General features: G+C 44.5%; 1 protein-coding gene across 4 annotated transcripts in view; it reads right to left on the reverse strand.

Moving 5' to 3' along the window:
- The window catches only part of LOC148036462 (uncharacterized), a 69,921-nt gene extending 52,503 nt beyond the window's left edge, over positions 1 to 17,418 (reverse strand). The window contains exons 1-10 of one of the 4 annotated variants that reach the window (XM_087678443.1): positions 17,010 to 17,418; positions 15,838 to 16,291; positions 15,585 to 15,676; positions 15,306 to 15,470; positions 14,778 to 15,171; positions 10,541 to 10,656; positions 10,390 to 10,462; positions 9,944 to 10,185; positions 9,712 to 9,777; positions 9,393 to 9,582 (exon numbers count right to left, since the gene is read on the reverse strand). In XM_087678443.1, the coding sequence (XP_087534569.1) occupies positions 9,393 to 9,582; positions 9,712 to 9,777; positions 9,944 to 10,185; positions 10,390 to 10,462; positions 10,541 to 10,656; positions 14,778 to 15,171; positions 15,306 to 15,470; positions 15,585 to 15,676; positions 15,838 to 16,291; positions 17,010 to 17,083 (1,866 nt within the window). In that variant the 5' untranslated portion in view covers positions 17,084 to 17,418. Of the gene's footprint in view, positions 1 to 9,392; positions 9,595 to 9,711; positions 9,778 to 9,943; positions 10,186 to 10,389; positions 10,463 to 10,540; positions 10,657 to 14,777; positions 15,172 to 15,305; positions 15,471 to 15,584; positions 15,677 to 15,837; positions 16,292 to 17,009 lie in introns of all 4 variants that reach the window. The other 3 variants (XM_087678442.1, XM_087678441.1, XM_087678444.1) reach the window with 3 other exon arrangements.
- Between the last annotated feature and the right edge of the window lie 1,043 nt (positions 17,419 to 18,461).

An 18,461-nucleotide genomic window follows, 5' to 3' on the forward strand; every position in this document is an offset into this window, starting at 1 on the left:
ACCACCATCAGCTCCGAATCCACGATCCGCTCTCGAACATAGTGATACTGAACCTCAATGTGCTTCGTACGAGCATGAAACACCGGGTTCTTGGCCAGAGCAAGAGCACTCTGGTTATCCACGCGCAGCTCCGTAGGTCCGGTCTGGGAAAAGCCAATCTCCGTGAGTAAGCGACGGAGCCAAACTGCCTCCATAGCGGTCGAACATAGGGCCCGATACTCAGCCTCTGTAGAAGAAAGTGCCACAGTAGGCTGCTTCTTGCTGCTCCAAGAGACAGCACCAGATCCAAGGGTGAAAGCATAACCTGTAGTGGATCGTCGCGAATCCACATCACCTGCCCAATCAGAATCACTCCATCCAGAAAGGGTAATCCCATCTCCATACATGATCCCAAAGGATCGAGTCCCCTGCAAATAGCGAAGAACCCGCAAGGCCGCCTGCCAGTGATCCTGGGTAGGAGTCTGCATAAAGGAAGACAATAAAGCCACCACAAAGGAGATATCCGGCCGAGTGCGAAGTAGCCAGATAAGAGAGCCGACAAGGCACCTGTAACGGGTGGGATCGGTAAGAGGAACTCCAGCTGTCAAAAGCTTGGACTCAGGGTCCATAGGGCATGAGATAGGCTGACACTCAGCCATATCAAACTCCGAAAGAAGCTCGGAGATGTACCTGTGCTGCGAGATAAAAATGCCCTGTGCCATCTGATAGATCTCCAGACCTAGAAAGAAGTGAAGGATCCCTAGATCCGTCATGTCAAACTCCTGCTGTAGAATGGACCGTGTATACTCCACCTGCTAAGTGTCACTCCCTGTAATAATAAGATCATCCACATACAAGATGAGGAACACCGAAAGAGAATCCACAACCCGTAAGTAGAGGTTGGGATCATAAGCGGAGCGCGCAAAGCCACTCCGGAGAAAGAAGCGGTCAATCCGCTGGTACCAAGCACGAGGAGCCTGCTTTAGGCCATAAAGAGCCTTCCGCAGCCTGTAGACATGATCCTCCTTCCCCTGCACAAGAAAACCAGGAGGCTATGAAACATAAATCTCCTCCTCAAGAACGCCATTCAGAAAAGCAGACTTGACGTCCATCTGATAGACAGGCCAACGGTGGTGAGTAGCAAGAGCCAAAAGCACTCTGATGGTGGACATCCTAGCTGTAGGAGCAAAAGTCTCAAAGTAATCCAACCCTGCACGCTGAGCAAAACCCTTGGCAACAAGCCTAGCTTTATGCTTGTCCAAGGAGCCATCTGCAAGATATTTGGTCTTAAAGACCCATTTCACACCAATCACCTTCCGTTTCGCGGGACGCGGTACAAGCTCCCACGTATGGTTGCGCTCGATGGAGTCGAGCTCGGATTGCATAGCCTGTCTCCAAATATCCTGTGCAAGAGCCTCCTCCACAGTGGAAGGCTCGGAATCCTGAAGAATCTGTGACATAAGAGCATACTTCACACATAGTGAACTGTCCCGCTGTGCCTGTAAACGGGCTGATCGACGAGGACCTGTAGAAGAAGCAGGAAAGTGAGTAACACCTGAATCCTGCATGAGCCGGCGATACCATAAAGGAATCCTGAGAGACTCCTTCTGTGAGGGAGACCGGGGGGTCTCCGGAACCTGTAAAGCACCCAAATCGGAGAGGGACTCCCCCTCACCGAGTGAAGGTAAATCCTCCGCATCTGAAGAAGGCTGTATATCCCGTGAAGATCCCGAAGAGGTGGAAGAAGAGCTCGTAGAAGACGAAGGCACATCCACCAAAGGGGAAAGGGAAGCGGAAGGAGGAGGAGGAATAGGGGGGGTGCTAAGGGTGATCCTGGAGGGAAGTGAAGGGAGAGAAGGTGGGGGAGGGTCCGTCGATGATGAAGAAACATCGGAAATAGAACCATCAATCGGATCCTCAGAGGCCGAAGCCTCATCAAAGATCACATCCCTGCTCACCTCAACCTGCCGCGTCGTCGGGTCGTAGAGCCGATATCCCTTCGTGGTCGTACTATAACCAACGAAGATAAGCTTTCTCGACTTAGAGTCGAACTTCGTCTTCCTCTTCTTCTTGTCCACATGGACAAAAGCATCGCACCCAAAGATGCGAAAATGGGACACGGAAGGCTTCTTTCCAAAGAAAGCCTCATATGGAGTCATGTCCTGTAACGCCGAAGTCGGAGAGCGGTTGCGTATATGCACCGCTGTAGCCACCGCCTCACCCCAAAGGAAATGAGGAAGACTCCTATGCTCCAGCATAGATCGGGCCATCTCAATCATGGTCCGATTCGCACGCTCCACCACACCATTCTCTGATGGTGTGTTCGGATGGGAATACTCCACCCGAATACCATGATCCCTGCAAAACTGAGAGAAAAGGTGAGAAGTGAACTCTCCACCGTGATCAGCTCGAACACCGTGGACTTTGGAAGTTGTTTGAGTCTCCACAAACACCTGCCACTCACAGAAACGGGAGTACGCCTCGCTCTTGTACTCCAAGAAATAAGGCCACACATAACGACTAAAGTCGTCCACAATCAGCATCAAATACTTGGCCTTCCCAAGGGAGGCCGTTTCCATAGGTCCGCAAAGGTCAGTATGAACCAACTCAAGCGGTGAAGTAGCCCTCCTAGAAGCAACCTGCGGGTGAGGCTGCCTGTGCTGCTTGCCCCTCAAGCAGCTAGGGCACAAAGTGTGAAGAGGAGGGAAATCAGGAAGTCCCTCCACCATCTTCCTCCTAGAAGCCCGGCGAAGAGAATCAAGGTTCAAATGACCATACCGAGCATGCCAGAGCAGCCCAAGCTCATGGGAAGTCCGCGCAGCCAAGGCTGTGAGCGTATAAAGCCCACCCTCCTGTGTACCTGTCCAAAGAGCATCACCTGTAGAAGCATCCTCCACTGTGACTGCATCCTGAGTAAAAATGACTCGGGTACCTAACTGAGTAAGACCATGCACAGATAATAGGTTAAAACCCAAATCAGGCACATAGAGAACTTTGGCGGAGGAAGACCGCCTGTCAGAAAACATAGGTAAAGTCCCCACTCCATGAACAGGAACTGTAGAATTGTCACCAATGGTGACTGTACCCCCTCTGGAACGAAGATCCTAAAGCCAATCCTAACGGAAGGTCATATGTGAAGATGCTCCACTGTCGACGAGCCAAGGCTTCTCCTGTGTGGTAGAAGCTAGGGCAGTGTCTTCCTCAACAAAGAGATGCACAAACGCAGATTCTGTTGTGGCTGGGGCCACCTTCGAGTCCTTCTCCTTAGGCTTCAAATGGGGATACTTCTGCCAACACTTCTCCTCGGGATGAGTGCCCTTCCCACAATGGGGACACTTGGGCTTCTTCTCCTTCGCATCCTTCTTATCTTCCTCCTTCTTGTCCTTGGACTTCTCCTTCTTTTGTTTCTTCTTCTTGCCACCACCTGTGGCAACCGTAAATGCCTTGGTGGAGCCAGTGGCTCCCACCTCTTTGAGTCGCTCGTCATGCTCCAAGACAAGCGGGGAAAGCTCCTCCCATAGGAGAGTCTCACGGGTTCTCGTAGTGATGAGGCTGGTGTAGAAGACATCATATCGGGGTGATGGCAGCTGAGTCAACACAATCATCGCCATATCCTCAGACGATTTCAGACGACCAAGAGAGACAAGCTCGCCTCGCATATCCTCCATCTTCGTGATGTGCTCCTTCATGGAAGAAGAACCATCAAGACTGAGCATCCGCAACTTCTTCTCCAGGGAAATCTTGTGGGCAAATGTCTTGTGCTGATACAAAGACGCAAGCTTTGTCCATACTTCCGCCGCGGTCTGTAACCTGTGAACATGTACAAGAACTGAATCATGGAGACTCATAAAAAGAAAGGAACGGGCTCGTGAGTTGAGCCTATCCCATAAGGCTGCACGGTCCATAGAGGTGCCATCGGACGAATCCACGGGGGGTCGGTCGATGGGCGAAGAAACAAGATCCCATAGATCAAAGGTATCAAGAATGCAAGCCACCTTGCATGACCATAGGGAATAGTTGGAACCATCCAACTTGTCTTCCTTCGGAAAGGAAGGGAGAATCGGCACCTGTATAGAGGGGATCAAGGAAGGCATCCGCACAGTTGATGCAGTCTTCACTGAAGAAACCTTCGCAGTAGATGGAACCCTCTGAGATGCATGGACTGAAGAAGGACGAGTGCGAGGAGGGTCCTCCCGATGACGAACTTCACGATAGTCCCGCCTCCACTCAGAGGAATGATGAGAAAGAAGCTCATCCTCTGAGTCTTCAAAGCCTGAGAACTGGTAAGACATCTTCCAATCTGCAAAATACCAAGAAAGTTGTGCCGCTGACGAAATAGGACCAACAGTGTGGTCACCAACCACCAAGATGCAGGCAGAGAGTGCCTACAACCACCTAGATCTGCAAAACGCAAATAGATCTGATGCAGAACACCAGAATCGAGACCACCAGCACCGGAAACTTGCCCAGACAAAGGTCGCCTGCAGGATAGGAGCAGCCGGGGTAGGAGCGACCTGCAAAACAGCAAAACGCAAGCTGGAGGAGGGTCACCCTGCAACAGAAGAGGTCGCCTGGCAGCAAACGCAGGGTTGCTGCGTCACTGGATGACGTGGCAGCCCCTGTGTACAGCAAACACAGGCTGTACAGCCTTCTGATGCAGTCGCCTGGCTGGAATAGACCTGTTGGCAGCCGTCTGAGGGAATCGCCTGGCTGTTGTGGAACTGTGGGCAGCAGCAGTAAGGTATTTCTCGCGTCCTCCGTGCTCTCAATCAGGCGATGATACCATGTGAGAGTGCGCAGCGAAAGAAGAACACGAACACAGAGGAGAGGAGAGAGGAAGCAGAGAATGAAGGAAGAAAATCTGCACTGACTGAGATGAATGCTGAATACACTGGAATGGACAGAACAGTCCCTGCACGCAGCCCGGAGCGTCAGTGAGGGAACCAGGACAGACTGGAAGCAGAGGCAGCACCAATGCCGGAGACGGAGACGGAGGGAGGAGTGCTGAACCTGCAGAGCATGAATGAGATGAATGCTGGACTGACTGGGGGGGCAGCTATAAATATCCCCCAGCCAGCAAACTGGCCGACCAGCTAAACTGGCCGACCTGGCCAGATCTGGCCGACTATGGCCAGATCTGGTCCGACTGGCCAGTTCTGGTCCGACTGACCAGAACTGGTCCGACTGCCCAAAATAATGGGCAGTCACCCCAAAAACAGCCCAGATCTGGGCTGTAAAATGCCCAGCGCTGCATACAGACTAAGGCAGCCTGAAAACACACTGACAGAGCTCCTCTGTCTCCTGTCAGACTCTGACAGGAGCTCACAGCCAGGAGATGACAGACTGAGACTAAATAAGAGCAGGCTAACAGATCTATCATTGATACTAATAGTTTCAAGCTGCTGGGCAATATCATTCCTATTGTCGTACACCCAGTTCTAATAAAGCTGACCATAAGGGGACTTCCGTTATAAAGATAAATGCTCAGTAATAGCTCAAGTTCCACAGAACAACTTTGCATACTTTCCAGGGGAATAGTCAGCAGAAGAAACCTGTTTCAAAAGTATAACATTTTGAAACCACGTCAAAATAAAAATCTTGTTCTGCAGACACATTCTCTCAAGTTCCAGGCCCCATTCTACTTCAGAAGGATGATGAAGTCTAGACTAGTGTATTAGAGTCTTAGGTCATGGGCCAATTGTTTGTTGTTCAAATTTATCCCTGACATCATGATTCCATAGAGGTGAATCTATAATTACTGAGTGCTCTTTCACCACATTTGTACCAAAGTCAATTTGCATGTTTATACAAGCACTGATACCTAATGTTGAAAGATAGAAACTGCTTTATCCATCATATCATAAGTAGGTTTAAGTTTTGTGTGCACTGAATTTTGAAAATTGATGATAGATCGTTAAAGCAACCACACGTGCGCACGCACAGAAATTGTTAGATCTTTAGAGCAGACATAAACACGCACACATACGCTGGGCACATTGTTTTCTGCCATTGTCTCCAATCCCAAGAAGTGCGTCCATATTCTGTCTCGTCCCCTTTAAATGGACTGAGGCAAAGATGAACTAGAAAACATGTCATACGGATTGCAAATCACAGCAGGCAGCTTGTAGACGCAATCAGCAGGTGCAAAGGCAAATCTCAGTTCTGGACAAGGTCACGGGTTGAACAGGGCGGCAGCTGGCTGCAGCAAACACAAGGCTGGGTAGCACCTAAACAGGGTGGAGAAAATGGTGACAGCTGCCAAGAAGAGCACCTCAGGCTGAAGGACAAGCTGTACCATGAACTGAGGTATCTGCCAAGGACAGGTGTAGACAACAATGAAGATAGGGCACTAGCAATATGCAAAACAAGAGTAGAATGAAGTGGCTGGGCAGCCTTCTATTTATGGATGTGGATCCTCCCAAATTTTCGGTGTTTGGCTTATGGGATGCAGAAACGTTGGCAATCTCTCATAAAGTTTGGTAATTTTTTCATTTTGGGTCTATTGAAAGTTTGTAACGCACCTTTGTAGCTTAACAATGAGTTGGACCAGAATGCCCATTTGCATCTCATCCATGACTCTGTATTTCCTCTCTTACTTTTGAGTACACTGTTACTCCTATGATGTCTAGATCGGCCCTCACTTGTGCTTGCATTACCTTCTCCATTTCAGCATAGATTCCCTTTTTCCAAGCGTGCATTTCCTCTCTACCATTTTTTACACTTCATTTTCTATATATGTGCTTTTTCCACCTCTGCTGTCCATGCACATGTTGCTTCCTTTACATTGCTTATATTTCATCATGCAGTATTTCTTCCCAAAAATTTGCACTTATCCTGCTGCCCATGCATACATTGCTTATATTTCTTCATGCTATAATTCTTCCCAAAAATTTACACTTATGCCTTTCTGGTCACTCTTTTGAAAGCGGGAGAACATGTCATGTCACTTTTCCTCTTAACTATATAGGCCTTTTCTGGTGTTATAGGTAGTGGTCAGTCTTCTGCCTTTCTTGCCCTTTCATGTTATCACTTGTGCCTCCACCTCCCAAGAACTTGCCCTTAACTATATAATATAGGCCTTTTCTGGTGTTAGGTAGCAGTCAGTCTTCTGCCTTTCTTGCCCTTTCATGTTATCACTCACACCTCCACCTCCCAAGAACTTGTGCCATCACCCATCTAGTGTTTGAAATGCTGAATTCACTATTAGCTTCAATACTGCATTCTATGTTTCATGCAGCAGTGTTTAGACTGCACCGTTACAGTAAATTTCACTGTTAGTATACAACTGCAGTCACTGCATGTAGGACAAAAATCTTGGTCCAAACTGATTGGATACCTTGAAAATTGGGCTCAGCAACATTGCAGAACTGTGGGCAACAGTATTTTAGAATCGTATCTGTTTTTCAGATAGCATAAGGATCACATTGCAAATCATTCCAGAAAGTGTAATCTGCAGAGTTTCGGGGTTGTTACAAAGCTTAAACAACATTCAACTGCCAATCACAACAGCCTACAGAAGCTACATGACAGTCATCTGCCAGAAACAGATTTTCTGGTCACAGGAGCCATAAGGCATTCCAATAGTCAAAGCAACATTTACAGATGGTCACGACAGAGTTGCAGGTGGCCATGAGAAGCTACATGTCACATGCTTGCAGTTCATGCAAGCTGCAAGCATCCATTTCACCACAGGAAGAATCATGCCAGCATCATGCTACTGCCTTCCTGTCACGAGCATCCAGCCAGTTTCACACCATCCCTTTCATTCATGTCATTGACTTCACATCACAGCATTGCCTTCACTCATGTCAGCGCAGACACTCGTGCCAGCATCACTCCTAGAGAGAGACGAGAGCGAGAGCGAGAGAGAGAGAGAGAGAGAGAGAGAGATGCATTTACATCTGGCTTTGTATCTTTTTCTATATGATGGCCTAGAGCCATCCTGGCATCTTGTAATCCTGTACTTTTTTCATAATTATTACACTGTTACAGGGGGGAAAAAAAAGATGCATATACATCTGGCTACATCTAGCCATGTACAAAATGGCCTCTCAATGATCATGTAGCTGACCCGTAGGATGGCAATCTCATTGATAGAAACTGGTAAAAACTCTGTACTCTCCTCAACACAAAGATCTCTCTTCTAGGGTAATACAAGACAGCGAGTCTGTTGAAAGGAGGTACTCACCTAATGCCTGTTCTATGTTAGCATGCCACCAAGCCATCATGCTTCAAAAAAACCATGATATCCATAAGGCTCGAAAACCTCAATGACAATCAACCACACCCTCAATTGTCATCAGCATCCAATCCCAATGATTCTTCAGGGTATGGATGATATTGCCAAAATACAGTGCATTTTAAAGGAGTGCTGATGTGTATAACTGCTAGAAAATGGTCTCTAAGCTAGGGAGTAGTCATTTGGCTAACAGACATTGAGCAGCACCACTAGGGCATCACAATGGTCCTGAAATGGACAAGTGCAGATGATGCCAAGAAGCAAAGCTTGAAAGATTCAGAACCAAACCTATTCAGCATATGGACAATCCAAGGAGCCCTTAAATAAACCCCACATGTATGGAACAGCCAGGATTGGAAACTATGCATAACCTTCTCCAGAAGTATGATGTCATCAAAAATGCACTGATTATGTATTTATTTCAATCTCAATACAATGGATAGGACTAGATTCTGCAAGCTAAATGAGCAGTGTACTAGCATTACAAGAAAAGTGCGATGGAGCACTGGGCCCAGGATCCTACTGAGGTCCAAAACATGGAGATTCTCAAGGACTCACAAATCTATGATACTGGATTCAATACTACTCATTACAAAGCATTTCTCTTCCATACTTTTTGTAACAAATTCAATGAGTCTCGACCTTTGAAACAACATGAACAAAGCTCTAAAAGTGTAAACTTCATTCTACAGGAAATTTAAAAATGCAGTGTTTACTACCTTGGAAGCTTTCCATTAATTATAACACAAATCTTAGGGAAACCTTCAAATATGATCTCCAATGATGGAAGTGCAATATTGGATTGAAAGTGATATAAGTGCTATAGCCTATAGGAAGGGTAGATAAGACCCCAAAAAATGCATAATCCATAAACATGCCAAGATGGACCCACCCCACTCAATGTTCTGAACTGCCATATACTCCTGCATGGCTCGTCTAGTTAATGAAACGATTTCACAGGGAATCCCTCCGAATACAAGGGGGGTCTCCTCCATTCATTAAACTTCAGCTCCTCTATTATCTATGTAGTTGACTTTGTGGGTGGACAATCATAACCAACTTCCTGGTATGCTGTAAAGCAACTCTGTGTTCTTCCATAAAAGAGAAAACTACTATAGGTTTTCAACCAATGAGTAACTCCAACTGACCAGAAGGAAGCACATAATCTTTTCACCTTGTCAAAAGCCTTCAATTGTTGTTCCAACTGAAAAAGGTCAACCTGCTCTTCTGTATCTTGCCAATCCAACCCAATTTCCCACGTCCATGGTTTATGTAGATCACCACCACTCCCTCCAACAGGCTTGTAGTTCAAATCTTCATATAGCAAGCGTTTTAAAGTCTCCTCTACTTCAACTGCAGCTTTGCTGATCACAAACCTGCAGTCAGTACAGAGGCTATGTGAACAGGCTAACCTGAAGAATTTAGATGTGCACCGAGCTAGTGTTCTAATATCAACCCTTTCTATATCCAAACATAAGAGATTATAACCTTACTTATTGGAACTGTTCTGTCGATGAATGCAGCTAGTTGCCGCAATGCAATCACAAACTCGAGATTGGCTGTATACCATGCAAAGAGCAAACCATAAGCTTTATCAAAGAATGAATGTCCATTATACCTACTTGTAGATTATTTCATGTAAATAGAAGAGAAGTATTAACCATTCTATAATGCCTTAGTTGAACCTGCCAAGCAAAAAAAAATTAGAGAACACAGGGGGTTTACATTTTCCTTAAAAATGATGCTGCCAGGCCAGTCTTAGCTTGTTGAATCCACTTGCTGTGATTCATAAAATCATCAACCCAATAGGAACAAACATCAAAGACAGCAGCTAGAGCCTCTCCTTCTTCCTCCCGCAATATAAGTTGGTCAACCTCCCCTTGTTCATTCTTCATCCTTTCCCATACGGGAGAGCTACTGGAAAATTCTTTGAAGAATGGAATCCATGCTAATTCCTCACTAACAACCTGAAAATTTCAAAGCACACAAACGTGATGGATTAACTCAATGTGAATCGATTGCTTTTACTTTGACACACCATCTAAACTGTAGGACAAATGAATCTTGCTTCTGTCTAAACCATGTGAAACGTACCATAAAAAGAGTAGATTGCTTCTAGGTTCCATGTAAACTATGTGAAAAAGCTCTGGAAAGAGCACGTTCCTTTTTACCTCAACAAAGAGTTGAAAGGTTGTCAGAGTTGCCAGCTGTGGATAATAAAGAACAGATCCACCCTCCAGAAACCTGCATACTTAAGCATTAGCTAACAAGGGCAGATTCCAACTCTTATAAGAAAAACTGCAGGATACAGAATGTCTGAACCTTAGTAAGCCTTGAGTAGAATCGTCCAAATCAACTTTCCGCATAGCCAAAAATGAGCGAGTTCTCCTTCCCAATGCAGCAAAGAATCCAAATACAGCAAGGTCTTGCTCAAGCACCTGCACACAATTAAACACTCAGGAAGCATGAAGTGAAAATGTAATCAGTGACTAGGAACATTTAAAATTTGACTGTTGTCGTGCAACCAAATTCAATTTATCAAGATCAACAAGAGAAACCTTACAGATAGACATAGATCACAAACGAAAGGCAACCAGCAAGGCAACAGCTGGAATGAAAGTTCAATAAGGGAAAATACAGTTCTATATCTGGTAGGACAGCGCTAATTGCCAAGAAAGGGAAACACAATTCTAAAAATGAGATATTTACACTACAACTCAATGCAATTAACCTGTATGCTTTTTTTTTAAAGATTATTTCCCCAAAGCTCTCCAACACACATCCTTTTCATAGGAAAACATGCAGCTCATGCACGAGGCTCGGCACAAGTAACTTCAGTTCCCCCTCAGGGGGAAGGGATTTTGAGAGTCTAATTTGATGGATCTCAGCAGGCAGAGGAGATCCTCAGACACAGGGAAAGGACTTCTCTAGCCTTGAAGACAACGAGGCAGTTACCATCATCTACCTTTGTCTTGATGTGCAGATCTAGAGCATTCCAAGATGTGGATATACACTGACATGGTAGAGGGAGCCCTATTCTAGTCTTCAGTGAGGGCGACTGCCTTAACGTACATTAGATTCTCTGCCTTCATCCCAACTCATTCCCACCATTCACAAAGAGGTTGCTACAAGTGATAAGAGTACAATGGCCTTCCTGATCTATGATTCCATGAAAGAGAACAAGGTCATCTACTACCAACATGCTGTATGAATCACAAGCATCTGGAGCTACAAGCTGGTTGTCCAAGGAGCTCAAAAGGCTAGTACAAAGATCATGGTGGAGGATGACATCCAAGTACAAGTGAGAGACATTAAGTTAGATGATGTTAGCAATCCAGTCAGCTCGTGTCGTGTGCGTGTCCAACAAGCTATGGTGGAATGGGACTCCATGGGGGGGAGAGAGAGAGAGAGAGAGAGAGAGAACTCTAGCCAAACTCAAGGGTCTTCTACACTGGCAGTTAGATCTTGTACAGCATGTTGATCTTCTCCTTAGGGAGGATTTAGCTCCTTGGCACGACAAACTCTGCTATGGCTGGCCAACCAACATTTATTTCTGGCCAACATGATGCATTATTTGCATTATTTTCTACCTACGTATACAGGTCCCTTCTCCTTAGTCAGATCATTCATCAATTGCAAATTCTAATGCAGGTCCTATTGGAGAGTGGGAGTCAATACCAATGCCCATGCAGCCAATGACTCATAGTTGTACGCGATTATCTCGTGTCTGGTACCTGGATTCCATTTCCTAAGCATATCTCCAAGTTCCCCTTTTAGTGTTCTTTTGTTCTCTTCTGTTTTCTCTTTTCTCTCATGTTGCACAGTCCATTATAACAACCTCCATCATTGCATCCACTTCTGACATGGTATCAAGCATCCATGTTGTCCGCCGGGCTCTGGATGCTATTTTCTGCTGAGGACAATCTGCGCTCACAGTTTTCTGATGCTGATCAGTCTTCTTCTATTTGCTGCAGACTGGCTGACCAGTTTCTAGGCATTCTCAGCCTGTTTTCAGCCTTCAATCTTCTGCGTTTGTATGCTGCAGTCTGTGCTTTCATTGTCTGCAATATTTTAATGCTGCACGACTGCATTTAATGCTCTTGCTGCCTGTGTTTTTGTTGTCTACATTTGCATTTTCAACATTTCGTGCTCTGCAGGCTGAGCAACAATGTTTTCAGCCTCTGTCAGTGTTTATTGACTATCGTCGCTCTAATTCTCCAGAATTTTGTAGACATTTTGTGATCAACTCCCCTTAACACTATGTGTGAACTTGTACTTTGTGCTCCTCTACCAAAGGATTGGAATGAGGACAAGCACGAGGTAGTTGTGCTTACATGGGATTCCAATGATGCCCGTGCATATTCTACCCTTCTCCGCTATATCTCTAAAGAGGTTCTTCCAATGGTCACCTCTTGCAAGACAACATCAGGGATATGTGCGAAGCTTCAAATGTTGTACGAGACTCCCTCAACCATGCGTGCAGTTACCCTCTATAGACATCTCCAACAAATGACGTTTGAGCCTAAGGATACCATCCGATCATTCTTACTTCATGTTACACAAGTACAGGATCAGCTTTGACACGTGCAATCCATAATTCTAGAGGCTCATCTTATGGGGATAGCTCTACAACCTCCCTTTGGAATTTAATGGAGTAGCCAATGTGAAGATATGCTAGGGTTCGCAACGAGGAAACACAGCATGTATGGCCAAGACTCAAACAAAGACGAGCTAAATTTAAACCCTAAACACAAGATGCAAAACTCAAAATGCAAAACGCCAAAACTCAAAACTCAAACACAAAGACATACACAGAGAGAAGAAACTCTAAAGTGAATGAATGTAAGAGTGTGCAAAATGCCCAAGGGCAAAGCAATGCAGTGTCAGAGAGTTTCTCTAGGCACAACCAGAGAGAGATGCAAAGCCCATCACCCACACCCTCGCAAGAGGCATCATCTATAGTACTACACCATCACTAAGGGACCCTACCTCACCGCTTCAACCTCTATGCTAGATAGACCCATAAGAGATATCCTAAGATGAGAGTGCCTCCTAAGCAGTTCCACATTGTATGTGGCTTAGACATCATTTTGCACTCATCAGCTATGTATGTTCACTGTTTATTTCCATTTAGTTAGCCATAGCATTAGATGACAGCTATTTTGGGACATGGGAAATTCCTTAACTTTTCAAATGTAACATTTTGGTCTCATGGGCCGATCTGGCCTTTTGTGGAATTTAAAGCTCAATAACTTAAAGAGTGAAAGAAATGCCTTAGCTTTTGTTAGTTTTTACCCCAAGGCATCCCACCCCAAAGCAACCAAGGCATCGAACAAAGGGTGTACATTCACTCTACAATGGTCTACCAAGGCTACAAAAGGGATGATTATCCTACGAAGGGAGTCCAGGTAGTGACCTAAAGAGGCCAAAACATCTAACAAAGGGTGTATGTTGATTGCCCAGTTGCTTACCAAGTCCTACAGAGGCAAATAGAACCACATTGAACTTTTTGGAAAAAAAAAATTAGTGTTTGTGTAAAAGATATGGGTTGCGGTCGATTGACTAACTAATGAGAGACTAATGGTCAAACCCAAGACCTTCATAAAATAAGCAAGCTATCCCTACCACTATTAGGTGTCGATAATGAAAGAATAGACTAAGGGTGTGCAGCAAATTTAAAGAATATATGCAAAGGCAAAAAAGATATGTGAAAAGCAAGCTAGCAAAGCCAAGCAACCAAGGAGACTGTCATGTGCAATGCCATATGGTGATTCCAAAGTTGAGCACCCCAAAAGACTAAAAAAGGGATAAATGCACACAAATGCATATGTACAAGAAAAGAATGCCAATGCATTGTTTCATGCAAAAGGCAATACAGGTGTGATCATGCTCGTGCAAAATGCTATACAATGGTGCCACTTGGACAGTGCTCTCATATTGGAATTGTTCACTTGCCCAAGCACCCTCTTACAAACATGTCATCATATTGATGCATATGAGGATACAAAGTTTAATATACATAATGTTTGAAAAAGAAATTGTAAACATCCTGTCGCCACCAAGAGAAAAAAGCTACTTCCTCTCAAACTGAAAGGAAAAGCAACTTTCTTTCTTTCTGCTGTTCATTATTTAATTTCAATCCGGTCATATACTTTTGCATTCTCTGCACTTTGATAGTATACCCAATCAGAATATACAAGTCCCTGCATGGCGCAAGCCCTAGTGTTTAGTCAACTGTTGTCATCAATAGCCCTCCAGGCCTTTCCTGGTCCCAAACTTATGATGCAGTGCAGATCCTTTAACCACGAGTTAAGTGTATAATCAATTCACAAAAATATGTGGTAGTCACATACGAATACTGCAGAGTCAAAGCCGCCATTTGAAAACTTGTTAGCTGCAAACTACTTTCTTCTACTCAAGGACTTCTTTCAGCATCATGTATGATAGCAAACCCTTATATAGAAACGAGCTATTCAACAGAAATTTGAAAAGATCAGTAACGAGCTTGTGGAAACAATTAACAGGCCAAGAAAACATCTTCTATTTCAAAAATTTTCACCTCAAGGTTTGCAACTGTTGATAACTTCTGCCGAACTCCTTCCCTTGACAAGGCCCCTTTTAACAGTTTCTGGACCAACTCAACCCAAAATGTCCTTTCACCCTCCTTAAGATTCAAATCACCTTTAAGTAATGCAGCTCGAGGACCAAAATACATCAAAAATTCACTTTTGAGACCATAGCGAATGCTGAAGGAATAAACATGTTCAATAGAAGAAAACTCTGCGAGCACATCCATCAAATGCCCTGTTTCTTCTGCCAATTTTTTTGAGAAGTCGGAACACGAGAGTTTTGCAGCACCCAATTTCATTATTGTTGCACACACACTCAAGCCCAGCACAAGTATTGCAGTATCAAGCTCTTTGTTGAAATTTTGAGAAGGTTCTGCTCCATCTCTGACAATAATACAGCCACATTAAGTTGAATCAGTAAGAATTCGACAAAACAAGTTTGTACCCCAATGGTCAGAAATTCATATAGCAAGACTGTGAATGCTCATGAGCAAACAGATCTTTAAATTAACACATACAAAATTGCTAGTGTGTTGAAGCATGGATCTTTCTCCAAAATACTGGCAATATTAGCAACAGCAACTGGATGCTGTTGATTCCAAAGCCATTCCTCAGCATCTGGATCTCTTGAAGACAATTGCTGCCGTATAGAATCTTCTAGTGGATTGCACAGACGCATCAAACTGCAAAGTTACCATATTGGAGACTCAGTGAGCACCCTTACATTGACATGCAACCACTCTATAGTCCACATAATGTCCTAAATCCAGTAAAGCTACATGACAGATAGTAAAGACCTTTCTTCCATAGCAGCGCAAGCAGCAACATTTTTGTCTTCTCTCCTTCTACCAATGTTCAAGGCTGACTGAATGAAGGCATGCACTGCAGCCTGCAAATGAAAGTGTAACCCTGAGTTGGTTTCAAGAGTTTGTCATAGAGACTAAATGAAAAAAGGCCCACTTAGCATTTTTCCAAAGACTAGACAAGCATTATCAACTGATACATTGTGTTCAGTGGGAAAACAAGGCCAACACACCGTAATGACCATACCTGATAAGCAATTGACTTAATCCATGCATTGTGATCAATACCAAGCCATGCTTTGGCAAACCATGGCCCCTTTGTCAAAGCTCTTTGTTTCTCAATTGCGATTTGAAACATTCTGGCTGTTTTGTGCAAAGATTGAACCACGTCCCTGTCAGTTGTTGTGCAATCAAAAGATGCATCCAGCATTTTTCTTGCTTCCTCCAATGCAACACCATGTTGATTAGCATGGGGCATGTCATGACAGCTGATTCCTTCCTCTAAAGGTGCAGATAATGCCATGACTTGGGATCGTTTGATCCTTTTCCTTGAAGGCCAAATTGTCTGGGCAAGTGGTTGTAGAGAATTTTGATGATACTTTTTCAAAATCTTCCTCATTTGACTTCTAGATATACAGCCACCAAGAAGTGATATACTTAAACAATCATTGTCTTTCGTCTTAAAAATACCAGGCAAGATGCTGCATTCAAGAAGGTGAATTAGCATTTGACAGTTCCTTGCTCCCCCTCCCTGCCTCTCCCTTTTTGCTCTCCTTCTCCCTCTCCCTTTCTCGTGCACACCCTCCCCTCCCTATATACATGCACGAATAGTACGAGGTAACGACCCCTGCAAAACAGCTTCAAATCAAAGAGTCCTCCAAAAGTGAGAGTCTGAGGGTGAAACAGTACTGTAGAATAGCAGAGCATACAATCAAACTGCAGACGATGAGCCTGTGTAACCTACCACTAGTGTCAAATTTTCAGTTCGTAGCTCTGTAGCTCTATTCTCTTTGATTTCCCACAGTACATAAAGCTTCCTTTTTCATACCAAATAATAGGTAATCATCTTGTGATATCACAGGTGCTCTGGTTAGCAAGTCCCTAAGGCATAACATCTATGTATTTTTAGTTGTCAATGCTATTGTTTCTTCTCTTTTCCATGATGAGATGCCACATCGAGCCATTGTAATCGGTTTCTAAGGTCCCCAGGCCACCTGTAGAGATTAATCCTCCCTACCCTTATCAAGGTGTGTTTTGAAGTGAACAAATATGATGTGCCAATACACTTGGAAGAATGTGCTTAACTAGCAGAGACCACATGAGAAAAACTGGAAACATACTGATGAAAAACATTGGTAATCAAAGCTTCACTTAATTCTTGGCAGATGCATTGCAGCAATTTTTGTTTGTAGTACACACCAGGAAGATCTAGCCGTGGGACTTCCCGTAGGGCTGGAGAAGCCGAACGTGCAGGGAGAGCTCGAGGACGCCATCTCTATCTGTGCTACTCTTTGATGCAAAAATTAAAAAAGCAGAGCTATAGGAATCCGAACGGAATTTGTGCATCAATAAACCCCCGCGACAGCAAGAGATCTTTACAATTCCGAGACGCAAGACCTGAAAGCGGATTGTGTATCAACGAGTATTTCAAGCCTGTCTTCTTCTGACACGAGGAAGGACTGCAGGAAAGAGGACTCGCACCACGGAGAATCTCTTCGACAGTATGTACAAAGCAAGACAGAGAGAAAAACACACACACACACACACAAGGACACAACGGGAGAGAGAGAGAGGGAGAGAGAGGCAGGAAGCGCATTGGTTTTCTCTCCTTGGCCCTTTCGCCGGTTTCCTGCCTACGAGTAACCGACACTTGGCAGTCGTCCTTATCAAGAAGACCGGCTCTATCGGTTCTTATATTGCACAACGAGGCAAAGGGCACGGTTGACTAGCCACGTCGGTGCCCAATTCACCTCCACCCAGGCCCACATCCACTCGTGGTGAGGTTCACACCCCAACCCTCTAAAGGTTGGGTCGCACCCAGCACCAATGGGAGTAGGGTGAATACAATAGGTCTATTGAAGTGTGGTCACACAAAGGGCCATAGAACTAAAAGGGGTTGCTTGTTCTCTCAATAGCACTCTAAGAATTCATGAAAAAACAAAGTGCTATCATCATGCTAATAATGTTAAGGTCATTGATCTGATGGCCATAAAGGGTACCTCGACTTGCAGTGAATGGTCTTCTTGCGTTTCTCACATTCAATGCTAAGTTTGGCATCTGCTATAAATTTCATCTATACCTCCATCTTGGGACCCTCAATGTGGCCACTTTATAATGAGCTCAACTACAATTCTACTACCCCCAGAAGCCCCAATGTGACTCAGCTCTAGCTCATCACTAAGGGCATTGTAACTCATTGATTGGTATGTTGCGTCTATGTCATGGAGGTTGAGGCTATTAGTGAGGTCTTAGGTTTAAGGGGTGAAAAAATTAGAGACATTGCAAGTGGCATAATTTTCCTCTCCTAGTCTCAAGTTGTGGATGAGTTAGCCAAGGTTGTCTCTCATGGCATCCATGTTAACAAAGGGGCACAACAATTTTGTTGGATACAACACCCAAGTTCTTCTTTGTGTTGCAGTTGATATCCTCCTACTTACCATCATGCAACAAGTGGATGTGGATGTGGATGTAGACGAGATTTGAACATTTGGATAGGTCTTTTTGCTCCTTGAGAAATATTTCATCTAGTTTACCTATATTCAAATGCAGGGCTTATGAACGTGGTCATGGACACGTTGGATCCTTTAGAAGTAGTCTTCCCATTTCCAAGTCTTCTACTTTTGGGTCCTTGATTTGTGGATAGATATGGCT

This window comes from Lygodium microphyllum, chromosome 5, assembly GCF_053477565.2.
Source record: "Lygodium microphyllum isolate KBCC chromosome 5, Lygodium_microphyllum_v1.1.10, whole genome shotgun sequence".
In the NCBI taxonomy this organism is placed as follows: domain Eukaryota; kingdom Viridiplantae; phylum Streptophyta; class Polypodiopsida; order Schizaeales; family Lygodiaceae; genus Lygodium; species Lygodium microphyllum.